Source organism: Calypte anna, chromosome 7 (genome assembly GCF_003957555.1).
Source record: "Calypte anna isolate BGI_N300 chromosome 7, bCalAnn1_v1.p, whole genome shotgun sequence".
In the NCBI taxonomy this organism is placed as follows: Eukaryota; Metazoa; Chordata; class Aves; order Apodiformes; family Trochilidae; genus Calypte; species Calypte anna.
In genome coordinates this window covers 11,072,976-11,089,653 of record NC_044253.1, presented here as the reverse complement: position 1 = coordinate 11,089,653, position 16,678 = coordinate 11,072,976, and the positions used below count along the sequence as shown (strand labels likewise).

General features: G+C 41.1%; 1 protein-coding gene across 1 annotated transcript in view; it reads left to right on the top strand.

The window, feature by feature from the left end:
- PDIA5 (protein disulfide isomerase family A member 5) overlaps positions 1–16,678 on the top strand; it is a 101,492-nt gene that overhangs the window by 75,884 nt on the left and 8,930 nt on the right. The window contains exon 15 of the mRNA XM_030454229.1: positions 13,417–13,487. Within this exon, the coding sequence (XP_030310089.1) occupies positions 13,417–13,487 (71 nt within the window). The remainder of the gene's footprint in view (positions 1–13,416; positions 13,488–16,678) is intronic.

Genomic DNA, 16,678 nt, shown 5'->3' with positions numbered 1-16,678 from the left:
GATTGCAGGGGAAAGTAGCATTTTAAATGTGTACCTGTGAAATAATCATCAATGTGATAGAATGATAGAAATTATTCTATTTTTCTGTGGTGATAATGTGCCTCCTGCTAAATTTGATAGATTAGCTTTTGTTTACCATTTCCCCAGTCTTGAGACCTTTTGGAGCTTACATTGCCAATTAGGTTTAACTTGCTTATTTTAGTGCAGAAGGAACACTGCCAAAATTGCCAGGCACAATTATCTCAAATAATTTTCTTTTTCTATTCACATCCACATCTTAGGTCAGTGCAGACTCACAGTATGTTACTTCAGTCACTTGTGACTCTGTGACAGTATTTGTTACTCTTACACATATGCCAAGATAATTTAAGATTGGGGGGGTGTGTATACAAGCATATATGAAGTATGTTTATATATAAATATTTATGCTGAGGAATCTATCTCTCATCTGTCATAAGACTTTAAAGCAGAAAGTTGAATATTCTGACCTTTATAAATCTCTCTGCTGGAGTGACAAACCTTTAGGCAAAGGCCACAGGTATATATCTTATGTGCAGATTAAAATGAGATCTGCTTTTTCTGTCAGTTTCCAGTCCAGATTATTTAATACCTATAGGAGAACCATCAACCTGCTGCTATGCCAATAACTCTGGGCTGTGCTGAGCAGTGCTTTAATGGTACTGAACAGTGCTTCACAGTGATTTAGCTCCGGAAGAATGCTACATCCACATAGAAAAGATGGGAAACTCATTACTGCATCACGCTGAATGTGGGTGAAGCATAAAAGCTATTCCTGGTGCCCATGGAATATTTTAAGGACTGAGAATCAGAATCAAATCTCTTGAATTTAATGGGGGAAAAAAATGCACTCCTGTGTACTTAACACCTTCAGAGAGGGATGTTCTGGATTTCACATTCACATTCCTTCCTGTGCACTGTCATGACTGATTTGGGGCAGGAAGCAGCAGTATGCACAGTTCCCTAGTACTGACTTGGGGCAAAAGTGCCAGCTGCAGAAAAACCTAATGCAACTTAGGTGTCCAGTGGGTAGCTCTGTACCCACTGGTGAGAGCTGGCTCTTGGTAGTGGTTCTCAGGCCTGGCCCTTGGAACAAGCTGCTGGCATCTCTGCTACAGCAGCACCTGGCCCAGCTCTTCTCAGGGCCCTTGTGGGGCTCTTGTGGTCCTAAGATATAATTGTTATCCCACTCCTTATCTCTGAGTTCAAAATGCTTAAAATAAGAGGAGGACAATGATACAGTATGCTGAAGTGAAGCGTGATGCTGCAAGTGTAGCTTATCTGCATGTGTTTTATCTCCATTTTTACTTTTATGTGCTCTCTCCATTATCCCAGATAATTGAGATTTGACTTTGCCAATGCATTAAATTTTAACATCCTCCTACTATAGCACTGAAAACTGTGCAAAGTAGAAGCAGTTGGTTGTGATTTAGTTGTCAGAATCACAAAGGGCAACAAAGTTCCAATAAATAACATCTTCTGAGTTGGAGATGTTTTTGCTAAATTACTTAAACTGAATTAAGGGGGGAAAATGTGCTTGAAGCTAGGTGAGTAGTTTTCAATTAAATACAGAGATGCAGATAATTCTTTAGTAGTGTATTGTTTTTTTAACCAAAGCTTCTGTCTGGAGAAGCCCATGTATCCTATCCCTACATGGAAATTCTTGTTGAGCCAGTGTAAAGAGCTGTACCAAATTAATGCCCATGATATTCTTTAACTAAAACTCACATGGTTCCCTCTTCTGCCTTGTTCATCCCTGGGATTTAATATGACCTTTTGGTATCATAATCTGTGATGTAACCATCAAGTTTTAGCTGTTCTTGGGTGGTGCTCCCTCAAACTTATACTAAATCTGTTCTGCCCCTGTAGAATTAATTCAGAGCTGTGGGGATGAACCCAATAATGGGCATCCTTGATTGTGTTAGGCAGAACATCAAGGGAGCTGATCTCTCTCCTTTACTAAGCACTGGTGAGACACAATTGGATTGCCATGTCCAGTTCTGGGATCCCCAGGGGCATAAAGAAGACAGCGCCAGACTTGAGTCTGCAGTGCCCAGGAACAGGGCAAGAGGTAATGGGCACAAATTGAAACACAGGAAATTTTGTTTCAACGTAAGAGGAAATGTGTGTGTGTTCTGTTGGGGTTTTTTTGGGGGGGGGTGGGTTTTTTGTTTGTTTTTGGTGGGGTTTTTGTTTGTTTTTTTTAATTACTGTGGGAGTGGTTGAACATTTGAACAGGTTGACCTCAAAGAATGTGGAGTCTTCATCCCACTCAAAATCCAGTAGGACACACTTCTGGGCAACCCGCTCTATTCTGTTTTGGGAACATGTTGGACTGGATGAACTCCAAAAATGCCTTCAAACCATAGCAATGCTGTGTTTCTAGGAATAGTAACATTGGAGTTTTTAATACACAATCCTTTTTTCCTTTGTTTTGGGCTTTGGTTTTGTTTGGTTGACTTTGGTAGTGTTTTGTTTTGTTTTTCAAAGAGTTCAGATTTTCTCTGGATTGGAAAGACTTAACACCCCCTGCTGATTCTTGTACAGAAACAGAAGCTATCCACTTGTGGCTCACAAGAATGAGAGACAAACACATGAAAACACACTCATATAATTTTTTGGCTCGGATTGCTGCCTCCAAAGAGACTGCAAATTAATTTACTGGGTCAGAAACAGGGATTACATATAATGGACAAGTCATAATAGACAAGTCCAGATGGGGGTGAAGGGGTGGTGGCAGCACTTAGGTCAGTGGGACCGCTGACCACCACTTGTACTGGAAGGGCAATGCAGTGAGCAAATTCATTTTGTTCTTACTTTTGTAAAGACAGCAGGTAATAGGTGTTCTTAAAAAATACAGACTTTCAGTAGCAATGAGAAATAATAGAGGGGACATACTCCCTTTTAATGGTTTGTAAGGGCAGCAGTTGCCAATGTTAACTTGCTAAATGGCTTCCATTTGTGGGACTCGACAGGGTTCACAGAATGGGTATTTTAAATAAATACTTTGCTGGGAGCTGATTTCCAGTTCTCTGTTCAACAGTGAAACTTTCACTTCACTGGAAATTATTTTTGTCAACTGGAAAAGGTTATTTTCTGGTGAAGCCTGACCTGCAGGGGTTACCCAAAGAACACCCAGAAAGAAATCATTGTGAGGATGGTTTTAATGAGTTATTTTGGTACTAAGTGTCTGTGCTGTGACCAGAGGATATGCAATTAAGGGACATCAACCTCCTTGGCTTTTTACATAAATTTCTTGTAGGGTTTTTCTTCCAGTGCTGAAAGAGGTGAATGAGAGATGCTTAATCTGTCTTGCACCTCCAAAATCACAGATGATGGTGCTTGAGCCATTAAAAGGCTGGGTGTTGTTATAAGCTGTTAGTGGGAGATGATACCTGGGTACTGTCCTTTGGCTTCCAAATCCAGCAGGAATCTCAACATCATCTCTGTTTGATGGATTATGTCCACAGCTACTTGGCCACCAGTAAGAAATCAGAGAGGGATTTCTTCAGCAGTAAGAAATTAGATGGGGAACAAGTGTTTTTCAGTTTTGACTAAATCATGCCCATCCCTGTGTATTTCCTCAACAGTTCATTAAACGCTGAGAGCTAAAGCAAACTTATTAATTTTACCCACAGGCTGTTATGCTGCTATCTTGGTATGTTCCTTTTCTATGCTTTCACAACAAAAACTATCCAAGTTATGCTCTGAGGAATGTACAACAGGAAAAAACTTAGCTGAGAGTCCTTGCCAGTGGGTTGCACTATGTGCAGAGTGGGTGCAGACTGTGCTTTGGCTATTAATGCTAACAGCCAGCACCAGGCTGCTCCTCCAGCCCTGCTGGCTTGCTCAGGAAACGAAAGCTGTTGTCAGAAAGCTGTTTGAAAGAAAGCAGTGATGTTTCCTAGTCATCCCTTCCATTTTTTGAAGTAAGCTGGTTGCACCATATCTCAGCCTTTGCATGGGAAGGTTTGGTGAGGTAATGCTATGTTCTGGCTAAGCCAGACTGCTGTAACAAAACACTGCAATTTTGACTGACCATGAGGTCTTAGCCTGTGGCTGCTGGGTATGGGATGACCAGCCTGGGTGTCAGTGCTGAGCAGACCTGAGTGACATAATTTTCTTCTAGAGAATGCTCAGAGGGGGCTAAAATACTTTAAAAGGTGACTTAATGGATCTACAAACAAAACAGCAGCACAGGTGAATTCAGTGTCCTGTGATGACCTCAGATTGCCTCCCACCAAGAGATTTTCCCACCACTTGCAAGCACATCTTGTTAATTTTTCATTAGGAGACTGTATCAAAGACCATGGACAAAATGTGCATGTTTGTAAGTGAAGCTTAAGCTGTCAAAAACAAAAATTAAAAACATGCTGAACAGAAAGAATCCATTTCAAGGCAAAAACCCTTGCAGGAAGGATTTTCTGGTTGTTGACTGAGGCATAAGTGAAGTCTGGACCCTCTGATAATGAGGCTGTAAATCCTGCATGGGCTGGCGCTGCAGAATTTTGATATGTTACCTCTGCTGCTGCCTGGTTTCTCTCATGCACTGGTGGTGCTCTTGCTACAGGCTTTTGCTATCAAGGTGCTTTCCTGTTGGTGTAAATAGTGCTGATGCCACAGAGCCCATTAACAGGCTGGGTTTGATAAAGGATGAATGTACAGAGTGGTCTCTGCAGTCAGGATGTCAGAACTGCTCTTAGCCCCACTGTTTGTTTTGAGGATATTAATTTATTCTGAGAGAACAGTTTTAACTGCCTCAACTCAAATGTTGAGGCACTTCAGGACTGCATGTGCCTGTAATGGAAGGTCACAGAGATGGCTGTCAGGGAGATGTGGCATTAAACTTAAATTTGTTGAGGTGATCCAGCTCCACATGGCTGCGTCTCTTCACGCAGACACACAGCTGTGTGTTGGTGCAATGCCACCTCAAGTCAGTGTGGGGCACATTAGGAGACATTTAACTACAGATATGCCACCAGTCCTTATGCATTGTCATCGAACCCATTTCCAGTAAGACAGATGCTTTTTCTGTTGATACAACATCATCATCATCAGAGGGGCTGCTTTTCAGCCTCACTCAGTGCTGGTGCAATTCAGTGTTGCCTCCTGTGACATTGTGGCAGACCCCTGCTACGTCAGGGTAGTTCATCATCCCATTACCAGTGACATCCACTGCCATGTTAGGTGGCATGATGATTTTGCTTGCTTTTTAACTGTTTGCACTTAAGCAAAGCTGATGCTGACTTGGTTGACCACCATTCCCAGCTTATTTTGTGTTGTGTGGACCAGTGAGATGGTTTATCTGCAAAATCCAGGTCTGATGAACAGACACTTCAGTTTTGTCCTGCATCTTACTATTGATTTTTTAACTCTTTCTGTCCAGAGGTGGCTTGCTGAACAACTTTCCATCCTAAAGGACTGTTTGTTACCAAATGCTAAGTGCTGTCATTGGATTTCTAATTTAGTGCAGTCGGTTGTATTCTTGCCTTTTGTAGTGGAGTAAACATTCCAGGAGTTTTGTGCTGAGTCTTTCTCCTCTCCTCACCTTTGCAACTTGGCCTTTTTGATGATTTTGCTGCTGCTGTTGCAGTTTTTCAAAGAGGGTTGTTTTTTTTTTTATATTCTTCATCTTCTCTGCATACACCCAAAGTGCTACAAAATAAGAGATAGCATGGAAAAAACAACAAAGACCACCAGCAGTCTGTGAAATTGGTAGTAGGTTGCCTGTTGTTGTTAAGAGTAGCAAGGCAAGCCCTGTTTGACCTGATGTTTAACCAAAAACCTTGTGACCTTTTTCAAATCAAAGGACAATTCCCCCTGCATTCAATTACTGGTATCCCGTATCTTGGAAACATGGTTATGCTCTGTGTCAGGTCATGTCATAAAAAGAGCTTTGGTTCCAGATATTCAATTAAAAGGCCCTCCAGTTCTCTACTGATAGAACAAAAGCAAATTAACATTTCAGTAACATCTCCAAATGCCTTTCTCAAGTCTGCCTGTGGATTCAGTGACTTCTGTAGCTACATGAATTGTGTTGGTTTAAGCAGGACACCCATTTCCAGCTCTTATTTGTGCAATTACTGTCCATAGCCTTTATTTCCTTGACTGACCAAGTAATATTCTTGCTTTAATTCTAGTTAATAACTAGAATTCTTGAAGTGGAAACAGCCTTTGCTTTACTCTGCAGTCTGCAAGGCCCCAGATTTGCTTTCATAGCTGTGCAGTGTGCTGCTTTCACTTAGAATTGCAGTAATTTAAAAACCAATAACAGAGGGCAGTATCTACCCCTGTTATTTAGACAGTGATGATTTCAAGCAGAGATGGGGAATTGGGAAGTCATTCCCTGCTCTGCAGTTTGCTCAGTGAGAGCTCCATCCATCCACATGCTGAGCCCTCTGAGCCCCTGATAGTTTTGGGGCTGGATGAATGGAGTCAGCACCTTGCAGCCCTGCTCCCTGTCAATCAGGATTGTGAACCCTGAGAGTCACTTAACCTCTTCCTGACTCCATTTAACCTTGGGTGTAATGACAGAGGGGGATAATCATGCCTGTCTCTCTTAGGGACAGTTTGAAGCATAATTAATTGATTAAAGAATTAATTAATTAAAGAGTTGGAGATCACCCACTGAGAGGTAATAAAGCAAGCTGGGGGCTGGAGTGGGAATGAGAGCCTTCCTCATGCTGAGGAGAGAGCTCAGGGAGCACAAATGCCACGGTACCAGAAATCACTGGGTTTTCAGATCTCCTCTAAGGAGTTGGCCAGGCCTCCACCACGAGAATAATGACAGTTGAAGTAAGTATGTTTGATATGGAAATAGTTCACATTAAAATGTATGTGTGTTCAAACTATCTCTTTGAAAAATTCCGTATAAAATACATGCACACTGCTTTTCTACTTAGCAGATTTTACTATGTACAAGATGCTAAAAGAGCACACAGAAACAGCATGGGTGGGGTTATGCATAATGCTCTACTATTGATGAGCAAAAAGTCCAGTGTAGTGTTTCCTGAAGTCAAACTGCCTGATCTGCATGGGTAACACCACGATGGATGGGATGCTCTGGTTAGGGTCAACAGCAGCTATTATCCTTGCCTGAGCTGTGGGGCTGGCATGCTGCAGCCCTGGGCTGCTCAGGACAGCAGAGCAGTATCACCTCTGTAGGAGTTTCAGCTCAGCAGTGTAATTCAAAGAAGGCTGCAGTGTGATCAGGTGGAGAACCACTGCTTGAACGCATCTTTTTTAGAAAACCAATTCTTTTCAGAGTAAAAATTGTTAGTGATGGGAAATGTGAATTTTGTGTCTGAATTTGACAGGCTTCAGCACATAGCCAGCTCTGGAGGTTACTTGGCCTTTGGCACCTGGCACGAATAGCTCATTATAATGAAAGCTAGACTTGACTTTTTGCTATTTCTGTCACTTCTTAATCTTTGGAATGTAAGCTATTGACACACAGAGCTTCCTGACTCCCTTTGCCATGACTTCCTTTTGCACCTTCCAATCCTGTTATTTTTATTATGGGTCTTCTGAGCCCCCACCAATTTGAGCTTACTCTTGACTTGTGGACCCAGAACTGCAAACTGCATTTTGCAGGTGCCAGGCATAGGGGCCCTCTCCACACCTACTTAATAGTTTCATTTATATATTCAGTGAAGTTCCTTTTGACAACTCCATAATTTTCTTTCCAAGCTTTATTGCTAGTATTTTTTTGGCTTTCTTTTTCTTCCAGTACATTTAAAGCCCTTTATATACTTAAACATCATTATTACCTCTGCTGACTGTAGATACTGCTTTGATGTCCATTTGCTTCCTTTATCTGTTTTGTACAAATTGTTAGCTTTTGATTTATATTCATTAAAAACTGCTTCACCTTTCTTCTAGTGCTATGCTAATACAGGTTCCACTCTTCTAAGGAAACTGAATTAACCTTGTACTGTTCATCTGTAGAGAGGTTATATTATATCACTGGGCTTTGTAGTTTCAAATCAAACAAAACACGAAGTAACCTAAAGGACATTTTTCAAGGAACTTGTGTTTTTTGGAAAGAGAACTTGGTTCCTTTAGGCATTTCTGAAAATTTCACAATTTTATTTTAAATGTAATAAGGTAACTGTTGTCCAACAGGGTGCATCTGTTTCATGCACTATTCTTGAGACATCTTTATAATTGCAAACAATTGCTAACAACACAACGTATTTCTTGTACACTGTAGTTTTAAGAACCTCTGAGTTTTTCTTTTGTTTTGCTATCATCTCTTAACAATTCACAATTCAAAAAAACAATTCAAAGAAAAGCTGTCCAATGAAAAATTCTCCTTTTGAATGCAATAGAGATAGGTAGATTATTCACTTGGTTGTTCTGTTGTTCTGAAATCCTTTTTGCCCTTCTGCATCCTATGAGACTCTGCAGTGATGGGAAATGTTTACAATTCATTATATTATTTCAGTGGATTTATTGGATTGCTACCACAATATATACTTGATTACTCTTATGTCTGGGGCACTCTGCGCTTAGTTTTAACATCAGTTTTGTGTCTTTCTTACCTTTCCTCACAAATAGGTTTATGTTGTTTTTTCCTCATAGTTTGCAGGGTGATGTGAACACTTCATAAGATTTTCTGTTTCCCCATGTGACAGCTTTTGTGGTGTCATGTTGGAAACCACATCTGGCTCAACCCTGAGCAGTTCTGTATTTCTTCAGAGTCCTCAGACTAGTGTTTTCTTGAAGACAGAGCCAGCCTCTGGGCTGGCTTCTCCAACACCTTTCTGTGCCCACACCACCACTGGTTCATTTATTCTTTCCTCAAAGACATGCAGAGATGTTGCTGTACCATGTGGTTGTTCCTGCTATCAGTAAATTCAATCCACAGCAAAGTAAATTGGGCTATATATTTTCCATCACTTCATCTCCCAAAGGACCCACTGGCTTTCCTTTACATGCCTCTCTAATTAGAGATTTAATCTGACTCCCTCTCCAGCACCTCAGCGCTAATGGGTCTGAATGAAGCTGCTTGCTTACTTGATTTCCCTCGTCTGCTGTTCATCAGCCATTCCTCTTGAATTTTTACCCTCAGAAACCATATTTTTCATGTATTAGAAAAGTCGAGAACTACTTGGTTTTCAGGGTGAGGAATGTGATGGTGCTCACTGTGACTGTGCTGCAGTGTGCCTTCCCAGCCCTTACCAACTTTGCAACATGAATGGTGGGGGAAAAAACCCCCTGTAGAAATTACTGGGTTCATATGAAGTTGTTAAGTTGTAGTGCAAAGGCAAAGAGAACCCCTCGATTGCAGGTGTGTTCTGATATTGATCCTTGGACCTATGGTTTAAGCAGACAGCCCTCAATCCCTAGCAGGCTTCAGCAGTCAGGCAGAGCAGATACCACCACAGGCTGTGTGTGGGGGGCTGCAGAGTGCAAAATTTTGAGCTCAGAGAGGTGAGAACATCTGGCCAGCTGTACAGTTCGGTATTTGGGAATGGAGAATGGCCTTAACACATGCTACCACATGTGCTTTAGATGTTAAGCTGTCTTGCTCTCCTGCCAGGTGATGCAAGTGTGTGTCTGCATTAGGAAATGAAGTTAGCTTGAGATTTGCAGAAGTGATAAAAGGTTTTGAGCCCCAGTGCAGGAATCCTGTGGAAAGGCTGTTTCATGTGTTTCATGAGCAGTTTTCTTTCAGATTTATCAAGTCAGGCACAGGAAATTACTGTTCAGTTCACATCTGCTGTTAACCCTGTTGAGATCAAATTTGACAATGATACAAAAATGAAAAAAAAAAAAATTGGTAAAGCAAAGCCCTCCAAGGACATTAGAAAGCTCTGCTCCCAGAAGTTGTACTTCCAAAGCTTCTCAGTTGAAAACCCACCCATATTATTCAACTAATGATTCAACTTAATGAAACTAAATGAATCTTCCCATATCTTTAGCCCATAATGACTTACTGTCCAATAAATACTATGAAGAATGGGCAGGACCATCTGATTCTTGACCCACACCTTCAGATGATCACCAGATTAATCCCTTTCCATTACAGCCCACCTGGAAAATCCTTTGTGAGGAGCCTGCACACTTCCTATCCTCATGTACAGTGCTCAGTACATTTCCTTTCTTTGCACTTTCAAATCTGGGAGATAGTGCTAACACTTAAAATAAATGTGTGATAGTGAGTGTGAAGAGGGAACGGGGAGAACAAGTTTTCCGTCTGTCAAAATGAAGACATCAACCTCTGCTTTTATTTTTTTTGGCATGTGTGCTTTAAATAGAATGACTGTGTTGGGTGAATTCCAAGTGTTTGCTGCATTTGGCAGTCCTTCTAAGTTGTAACAGATGAAGTTCTGCTATTCCATATGATGTGCTCCTTCCCGCTTTTTTGGTGACTCCTTGAAATTCCTTGGGAATTCAGTGTAGCATTCACATCTGTTCCCTGAATGGATGTCCAAGGCTAACAAAATACCTACTGGACTTGGAGTCAGCTCTGCCAAAAGCCATATGGTTGTGTTTTAGTTTTGTAAGCACAGTGCAGTAAAGAAAGGAGAATGGGCCAAGAGAGAAGTGAGGGGAGGAGGGATTAGTAAATGAAGGTAACTTTTTGTCATTTGTTATGTGAGTGGGAAGATGAAGACAGTCACAGAGTAGAGGAAATCAAAGCTGTGAGCATAGGTTCTTTTGTCAGTTGTTTTGAATCACACAGTGCTCCTCTCTCCTGTGATGTTCTTGACAGTAACCTCAAAGCATGTTTGATTTTGCCTACCTTTTCCCAAAATGCCATAACTGTCTAGATAATCAAATGCTCTCTTTTTGCCTCACAAGATGTGCATCTTTTCTGGGAACCACACTCAAAGCCCTTCTTGATGCCACCCATTGAATGCTGTGCAGCAGCCTGTGCACTGGCAACTCACATGGGTGAAAGGGACATGTAGTAGCTGCTGATGCTTCTCTGAACAGTCTCCAGCTAAACATCCTCTGGGGCTTTTTTCTTACCAGCTCTCTGTTGGCCCCTGTAAAATGGCACCTTGTATTTTTAATAGTCATTGGACTTTTCTGTGTCTGAAAGAATATGCTTGTTATTTATTGATTCATTTTCTGGTTCTCCTAAAGAGTGTGGCTCATGGAGAGCTCTTGCCTCCTGCAACTTCAGTAGGAGCTTAGACAGAGGTTTTACCAAATGCCCCATCCTCTGCAGATGCAGCACTTTAGAGGTGGGAAACACATTGATTGATGTATCATAGATATGTTAGAGGGTATTAAGACATGAAGTCTTGTATTTCTCTTGAAATATCTTTTCCTGAGGATCTGAAAGTTGCTGTTTGGTGAAATCTGGATTTTAAGCTCAAGATCACAAGCAGAGAGGGTAACCTGAAAGGTTTAGGTTTTCAGATTTGTAACAGTTGGAAGTGGTTTCAAGTAAACTACAGGGTGTAAGCATGTAGTCTAGAACAAGTATTCTTGTTCTAGGGGTGCCTCATTTTTCTTACTTATTTTCTCTGGAATTCTTTTCAAATGTTGCAACTAGTTCTTATTTATTTGTGCAGCAAAGTGATAACAAGTGAAACAAGGCAGTCACCCCACAGCACAGGACGTTATCCAAAATGCATCAAGAAACAGGCCTGACCCAGAGGCTTTTTAGTATCAGGCAGAAGGACAGGCAAAGGGTGAGAGGGAAAATAGGTTGCTGAAGTGGGATGCCGATGGAGCAGCCTGGAGCCCTAACTTCCACAATGCAAGCAAAGGCTGAACTGGTTAACAAAGTAGTTTGCAATCTGCAGAGGACATGCAGTATGTCCCAATGAAATACAGCTGCCATCAGGATAGACAGCATTACACTAACTAAAGAGTCTGAAGCCATTAAGACAGTTACAGAAGTGCCTCAGATTCACAGGATATGTCCCCTTGACTTTTGAGTATTTTTACTTAACTGCATAGACTCTCCTTTTATTTATACAAGTGTGTGTCATTGCAATGTTTTCAAAATCCCATTCTGAAGAAACAAATACTCTCAAAGCAATGGATGTAAGCAGCGAAATTGTCATCTGTGAAGATGAGAGGGGTGTGCAGCAATGTTTCCTTTGAGAAAAGGAGTGTGCAGTATTTATGGACAGCTACTGTTTTTCTTGTCAGCTAAAAGAGTGAGTGCAGTTTGAGAGGTGTACTCCTAGGAGGGCATTTGTTCAGTATTGGCTTTAGAGTAACACAGCCACTTGCTTACCAGTATTTTACAATGATGAACAACAGAAGCATAAGCTGTTGGAGCTTAACATCTGTGTGTGTCCAGAAATAATAGCAAGATGAACCCTTTTATCTTCGCTAGCATAATACAGGCTTGACAGAAGTGTCCCTTCCCTTTTTTGTCTGTATCTAAGCAAAAAATAGTATCCTGAGTCTTTGCTTGTGATAAATCCTCTTTATGCTAGGTTTGAAATAAGTGATTTCTTTTATACACAGGCAGGTATATTCCTTTTCAAAGCCTTACTTAGTATTGATACTTAAAGAGTAGTTTAATTAAAGGAAATACACATTGCTTCTGAATTAAGAGCTGTCATATGTTCTTGTTCCCGTTCCCTTTCTGTGCCTTCATCTGAAATGTTTGAGTAAATTTAGTGTATGTTTAAGCAAGGAATGAACTGACCTTTTTTTTCAGTGCTGCTACAAAAAGTATCACAGCTCATCTCCCACAAAAAGCTGCAGCATTCTTGTGTACAAAACTTTTTTGGGGCTGCCTGTTTTCTGGTGACCAGGAGAAAGGTCTCCAGGAAAGCGAACAGCAGTCATCCTAACCTAGGACTGGACATCTGGTCTCCATAGGTGTAAGACATGTGGCCTGACAGAATTGCTTCTCTACCCCTCCCTTGGGATCCCAATGGCTTGACTGTGACACAGGCAGAGTCTTCGAGACACTCTCCTTGTCTTCAGCATAGAGTTTTTCATCCAGCAGCTTCCTTTCCGCATTCCAGTTGCCTTCTGATCATAACTGCACCATTTTAATTTCTTTGTCTAGATCTATATATGTGACAACAGCAGTAATAACCCATGTGGCAATGCCATGAGGAAGTACAGCAGCAGAGAAACATTTTGTTGGTTTGTCTGGTGGTCTTCCAGTGCTCTTAAAGGGCAGGTGATGGAGAATATCCATCCCTGCATCATGGTCCCTACACAGGATGTCACTTAACTGAGGGTATACTTTTCAGCTGCTTGGAGTCAGGTGGAGTCATATGCTTAAGTTCATGAAGCTGACACATGGGCTGCAGATGCTGTGTCCGACTTTTCCCAAAACTGGAGAACTCCTGTCTAGAGTTATTTTTAAGCAAATTTTCCATTTACTTGCCTTGTGTCTTGGGTTGTCCCAGTATCTTATTTCCAACTAATGTTTATGCTGTTTTTTTTTCTTCTTGTTTCAAACAGGGTGTCCCCACTGTAAAAATGCCATTCCACATTTTACAACTGCTGCTGAAGTCTTTAAAGAAGATCGGAAGGTAACTTGATCTCAATTATTTCTGAAATACTTAAGAATGTTTTCCACCACTTGAAATTTAATAGGCTTTACTTATTGATAAAGCTGATAGCCTTCTGAATAAAACTGCTGTTATACCAAGAGAAATGTACCTACATCTTAGGGCTTGTATCTTTCTTGGTCAATCTGAGTTACACTTTTAACCTACTCTGTTTTTATATTTTGATGTCTTTTCTGTTTAAATCTTTCTTTAAGAATTCTTTTGTATGAAGTGAAATATTCTTTCTCACTAAGAGACTGATAAAAAATAATTTACATCATCTCCATTCCCCTTCAACTTTTTTCAGATGTTGGGATGCATGTTTTGTGACAGTCCTGAAGACCTGAATCACATAACTAATCTTTGCTTGCATGGCATAAATATATTTCTGTAGCTTGACTGCCTTGAGTCCAGAATGTTGGGCCCTTCTAGGACCCTCATGCTTGAAAATGCATCTGGTAGTTGAAGTGCACCAGTTAATTTCCTTGTATCAGCTGAATCATTTCAACTGAGTGCGTGTGTATCTGGTATTAAAAAAAAAAACAGCCTGAGCCCACTGGATTTAACCAGATAACTAGATAGAAACCTCTGTATTATCCTTGAGTGAACAGTATTTCATTCTGATCTTTGAATTTGGTTCAACTTCACTATTGCTTTGTGTCTAGTTGCAGGACAGAAGAGTGCTGGCAATTTAATAAAGTGGTCTCCACAGCTTCCTGGGCAGGTGAAGCGGAAAGAGGGAGATGCTATTCTCCTGGGGTCTGGTGACAAGACTCATAAGAATGCTTCAAAGCTGTGTCTGGGGAGGTTTTGACTGGACATCAGTTGTTAAGGACAATGCCCTTAATACCATACTTTAACTTTTCACCAGCCCTGAACTGGTCAGGCAGCTGGACTATAGATGGTTGTTCTTGGTCCTTTCCAATTGAAATAGCCTATTCTATTCCATATTCTGTTCTAACTGAAGAAGTAATTTTGTAACAATTACATCCTTATTGGTATGCCTGCTACATACATAACAGAAGAATTTGTCCTGTTTTTTGTTCTTGTCCTATCATATTTTCTGTAACTCACAGAAGGTGCGTCAGATTGACAAGAAACAAATCATTCTGGTCTAGCTGATTGCATAAAATTAGAAGTCCATGGCTTATGCCCTCTGGCACACAGACCATTTAGAAGTGTGCAGCTTTCAGTTCTCTTACGATTGTAAATTTGTCTGCTTGGCTGCCCCTTTGGATACATGTTTGTTTCCCAAATCTCTGAGAAAGTATCCTTGTTTTCCAGTTTTCTGGTAGTTCCCAATGAAGCCTCTCTTTCCTGAACTCATTAAAATTTCAGTCAGAGGAGGTGAAGCAAACGTACCAAACAATGTGAAACTTGCTTATTAGAGCCCCAGGATGCATTAACAAGCAACCTGAATCAGGGCACAGTTTATTGGACATGGTGGTGCTGGTAAATGCAGACGTGTGAAGCTTTTGGTTCAGACTGCAGGTTATGAAAAGACTCCAAGAGCTGAGCAGTGATTGACGGTTGTGACTCCTGACTTCAGTTTAAGGCTGGAGTAGGAAGGTATAAAATGTAATGAGATGGAACAAGAGAGCCAGTTGGGAATATTAAGGCTGGTATAGTTTCAGAGATGTGTGTGCAGTTAGGGAAAACAATGTTATTCCACCCCAATGACTTATGAAAGTGCCAGGGATTGATTATCTGGAGAGTCCTGTTTAATTGTGTACAGCCATAATCTGCCAAGGTGCTTCTTGCTGCCACTTTGTGGCCTTGTGAAAAGAAAATAAATCTGTATAAGACTTCAGAATGGCACATGGCAGTTCCCATGAGGCAGCACTGGGCATATTCCCATGTTTCAAACAGAGGTGAGCCTTCAAATTTTGCTAATTTGCAGTTATATAAGGTTGCAAGCTTCTGTAAAATTAATGCTTAAGAGGAAACAGATATTTTTTCTTTTTTGAAAACAGGGAAAAAATCACTAATTTTCATTTTGGTCTATGGTGGTATCTTTTTTACCCCTGAAGAAAGTATTTTTTCACTTTAGCAGAGTATGGTAGCATTTAAACTGTGTCTTCTTTTCAACAGGGGTGGTCCTTTGATTAAACATTTAATTCTGTAGAAGCCAAAGAACAACAAAAAAACATTCCAGTCTTGAACTGGTTATAGATGGTATCATAAAAGGTATCCTTTGGGAGACTTTGAGTCTTTACTTTGTTATTTTGAATATGAGCAAAGTTTAAAGCTGTTAAATATGTGTCTTTGGTTCTGCAGTTTCATTGTAGGGGGATAGTTTTGGGGCAGAATCCTCCCCTTCCCCTGGGGCTGTGTGTAATGCTGTGTGCTTTTTCATCATCTGTGCTGCTGGAGTTGGAGTTTAAATACTCTTCTTGGAATATTTGCCCCAAATGTCAGTTCCTGTTGGCCACATAAGTGCTGGTGCTTTGAGCAGGAATTCTGAGCCTCCTTGCTTACCTGGGGCAGTTGTGTGGCTACTGCAAAATACGGACCTGGGTGTTACCCAGAAACCAGAGCCTCTGTGTCTTTCTATATACCTTGAGAAATTAAGTGCCAGTGAGAACAGGTCAGTGGAGAGCCTAGTCCAGTGAAACAATTAGCATATTGTTTTCCTTTATTTAATAAGGAAAAAAAAAAAAAGCCATCTGAAGCGTTCTTGCCTTGGGGCGCTCTGGTCTTTGCATAGAGCTGCCAGGGGAAGCCTTTGGCTCCGTGGCTGAGTTTTGGCAGTGCCCAGCGTGTGTCAGAAAATGCAAATGTGAGGCTTGTCACTTTGCTGAACAGATTGAAGAGCAGGATGGCATGTTCACTGACTACTCCTGAAACTCTTGAAAAGGACACCAGCTAAATCTTTTTAAAAATCTGCATTCTGCCTTTAGACGGATTGTTAAGTTCAGCTTGAAGGAAATGATTTGTGATGCTCAAGCTTGGATTTGCTGAAGGCCACTTGCTGTAGCTCTGGACTCCTCATGGCCAATCAGTAACAAATCTCTGGAACTCTTCCAAAGGGGAGGCTGTTTGACCAATCCCCTCCATTTTCACAGAAGACTGTTCCTGTTCAAGTGCACTGACCCATATCAGAGCACTGCAACTGGGTTCTGCTGAATTTGTACAGGAACAGCTGTGGCAGAGATTGCTGGAAAGGGTGCAGG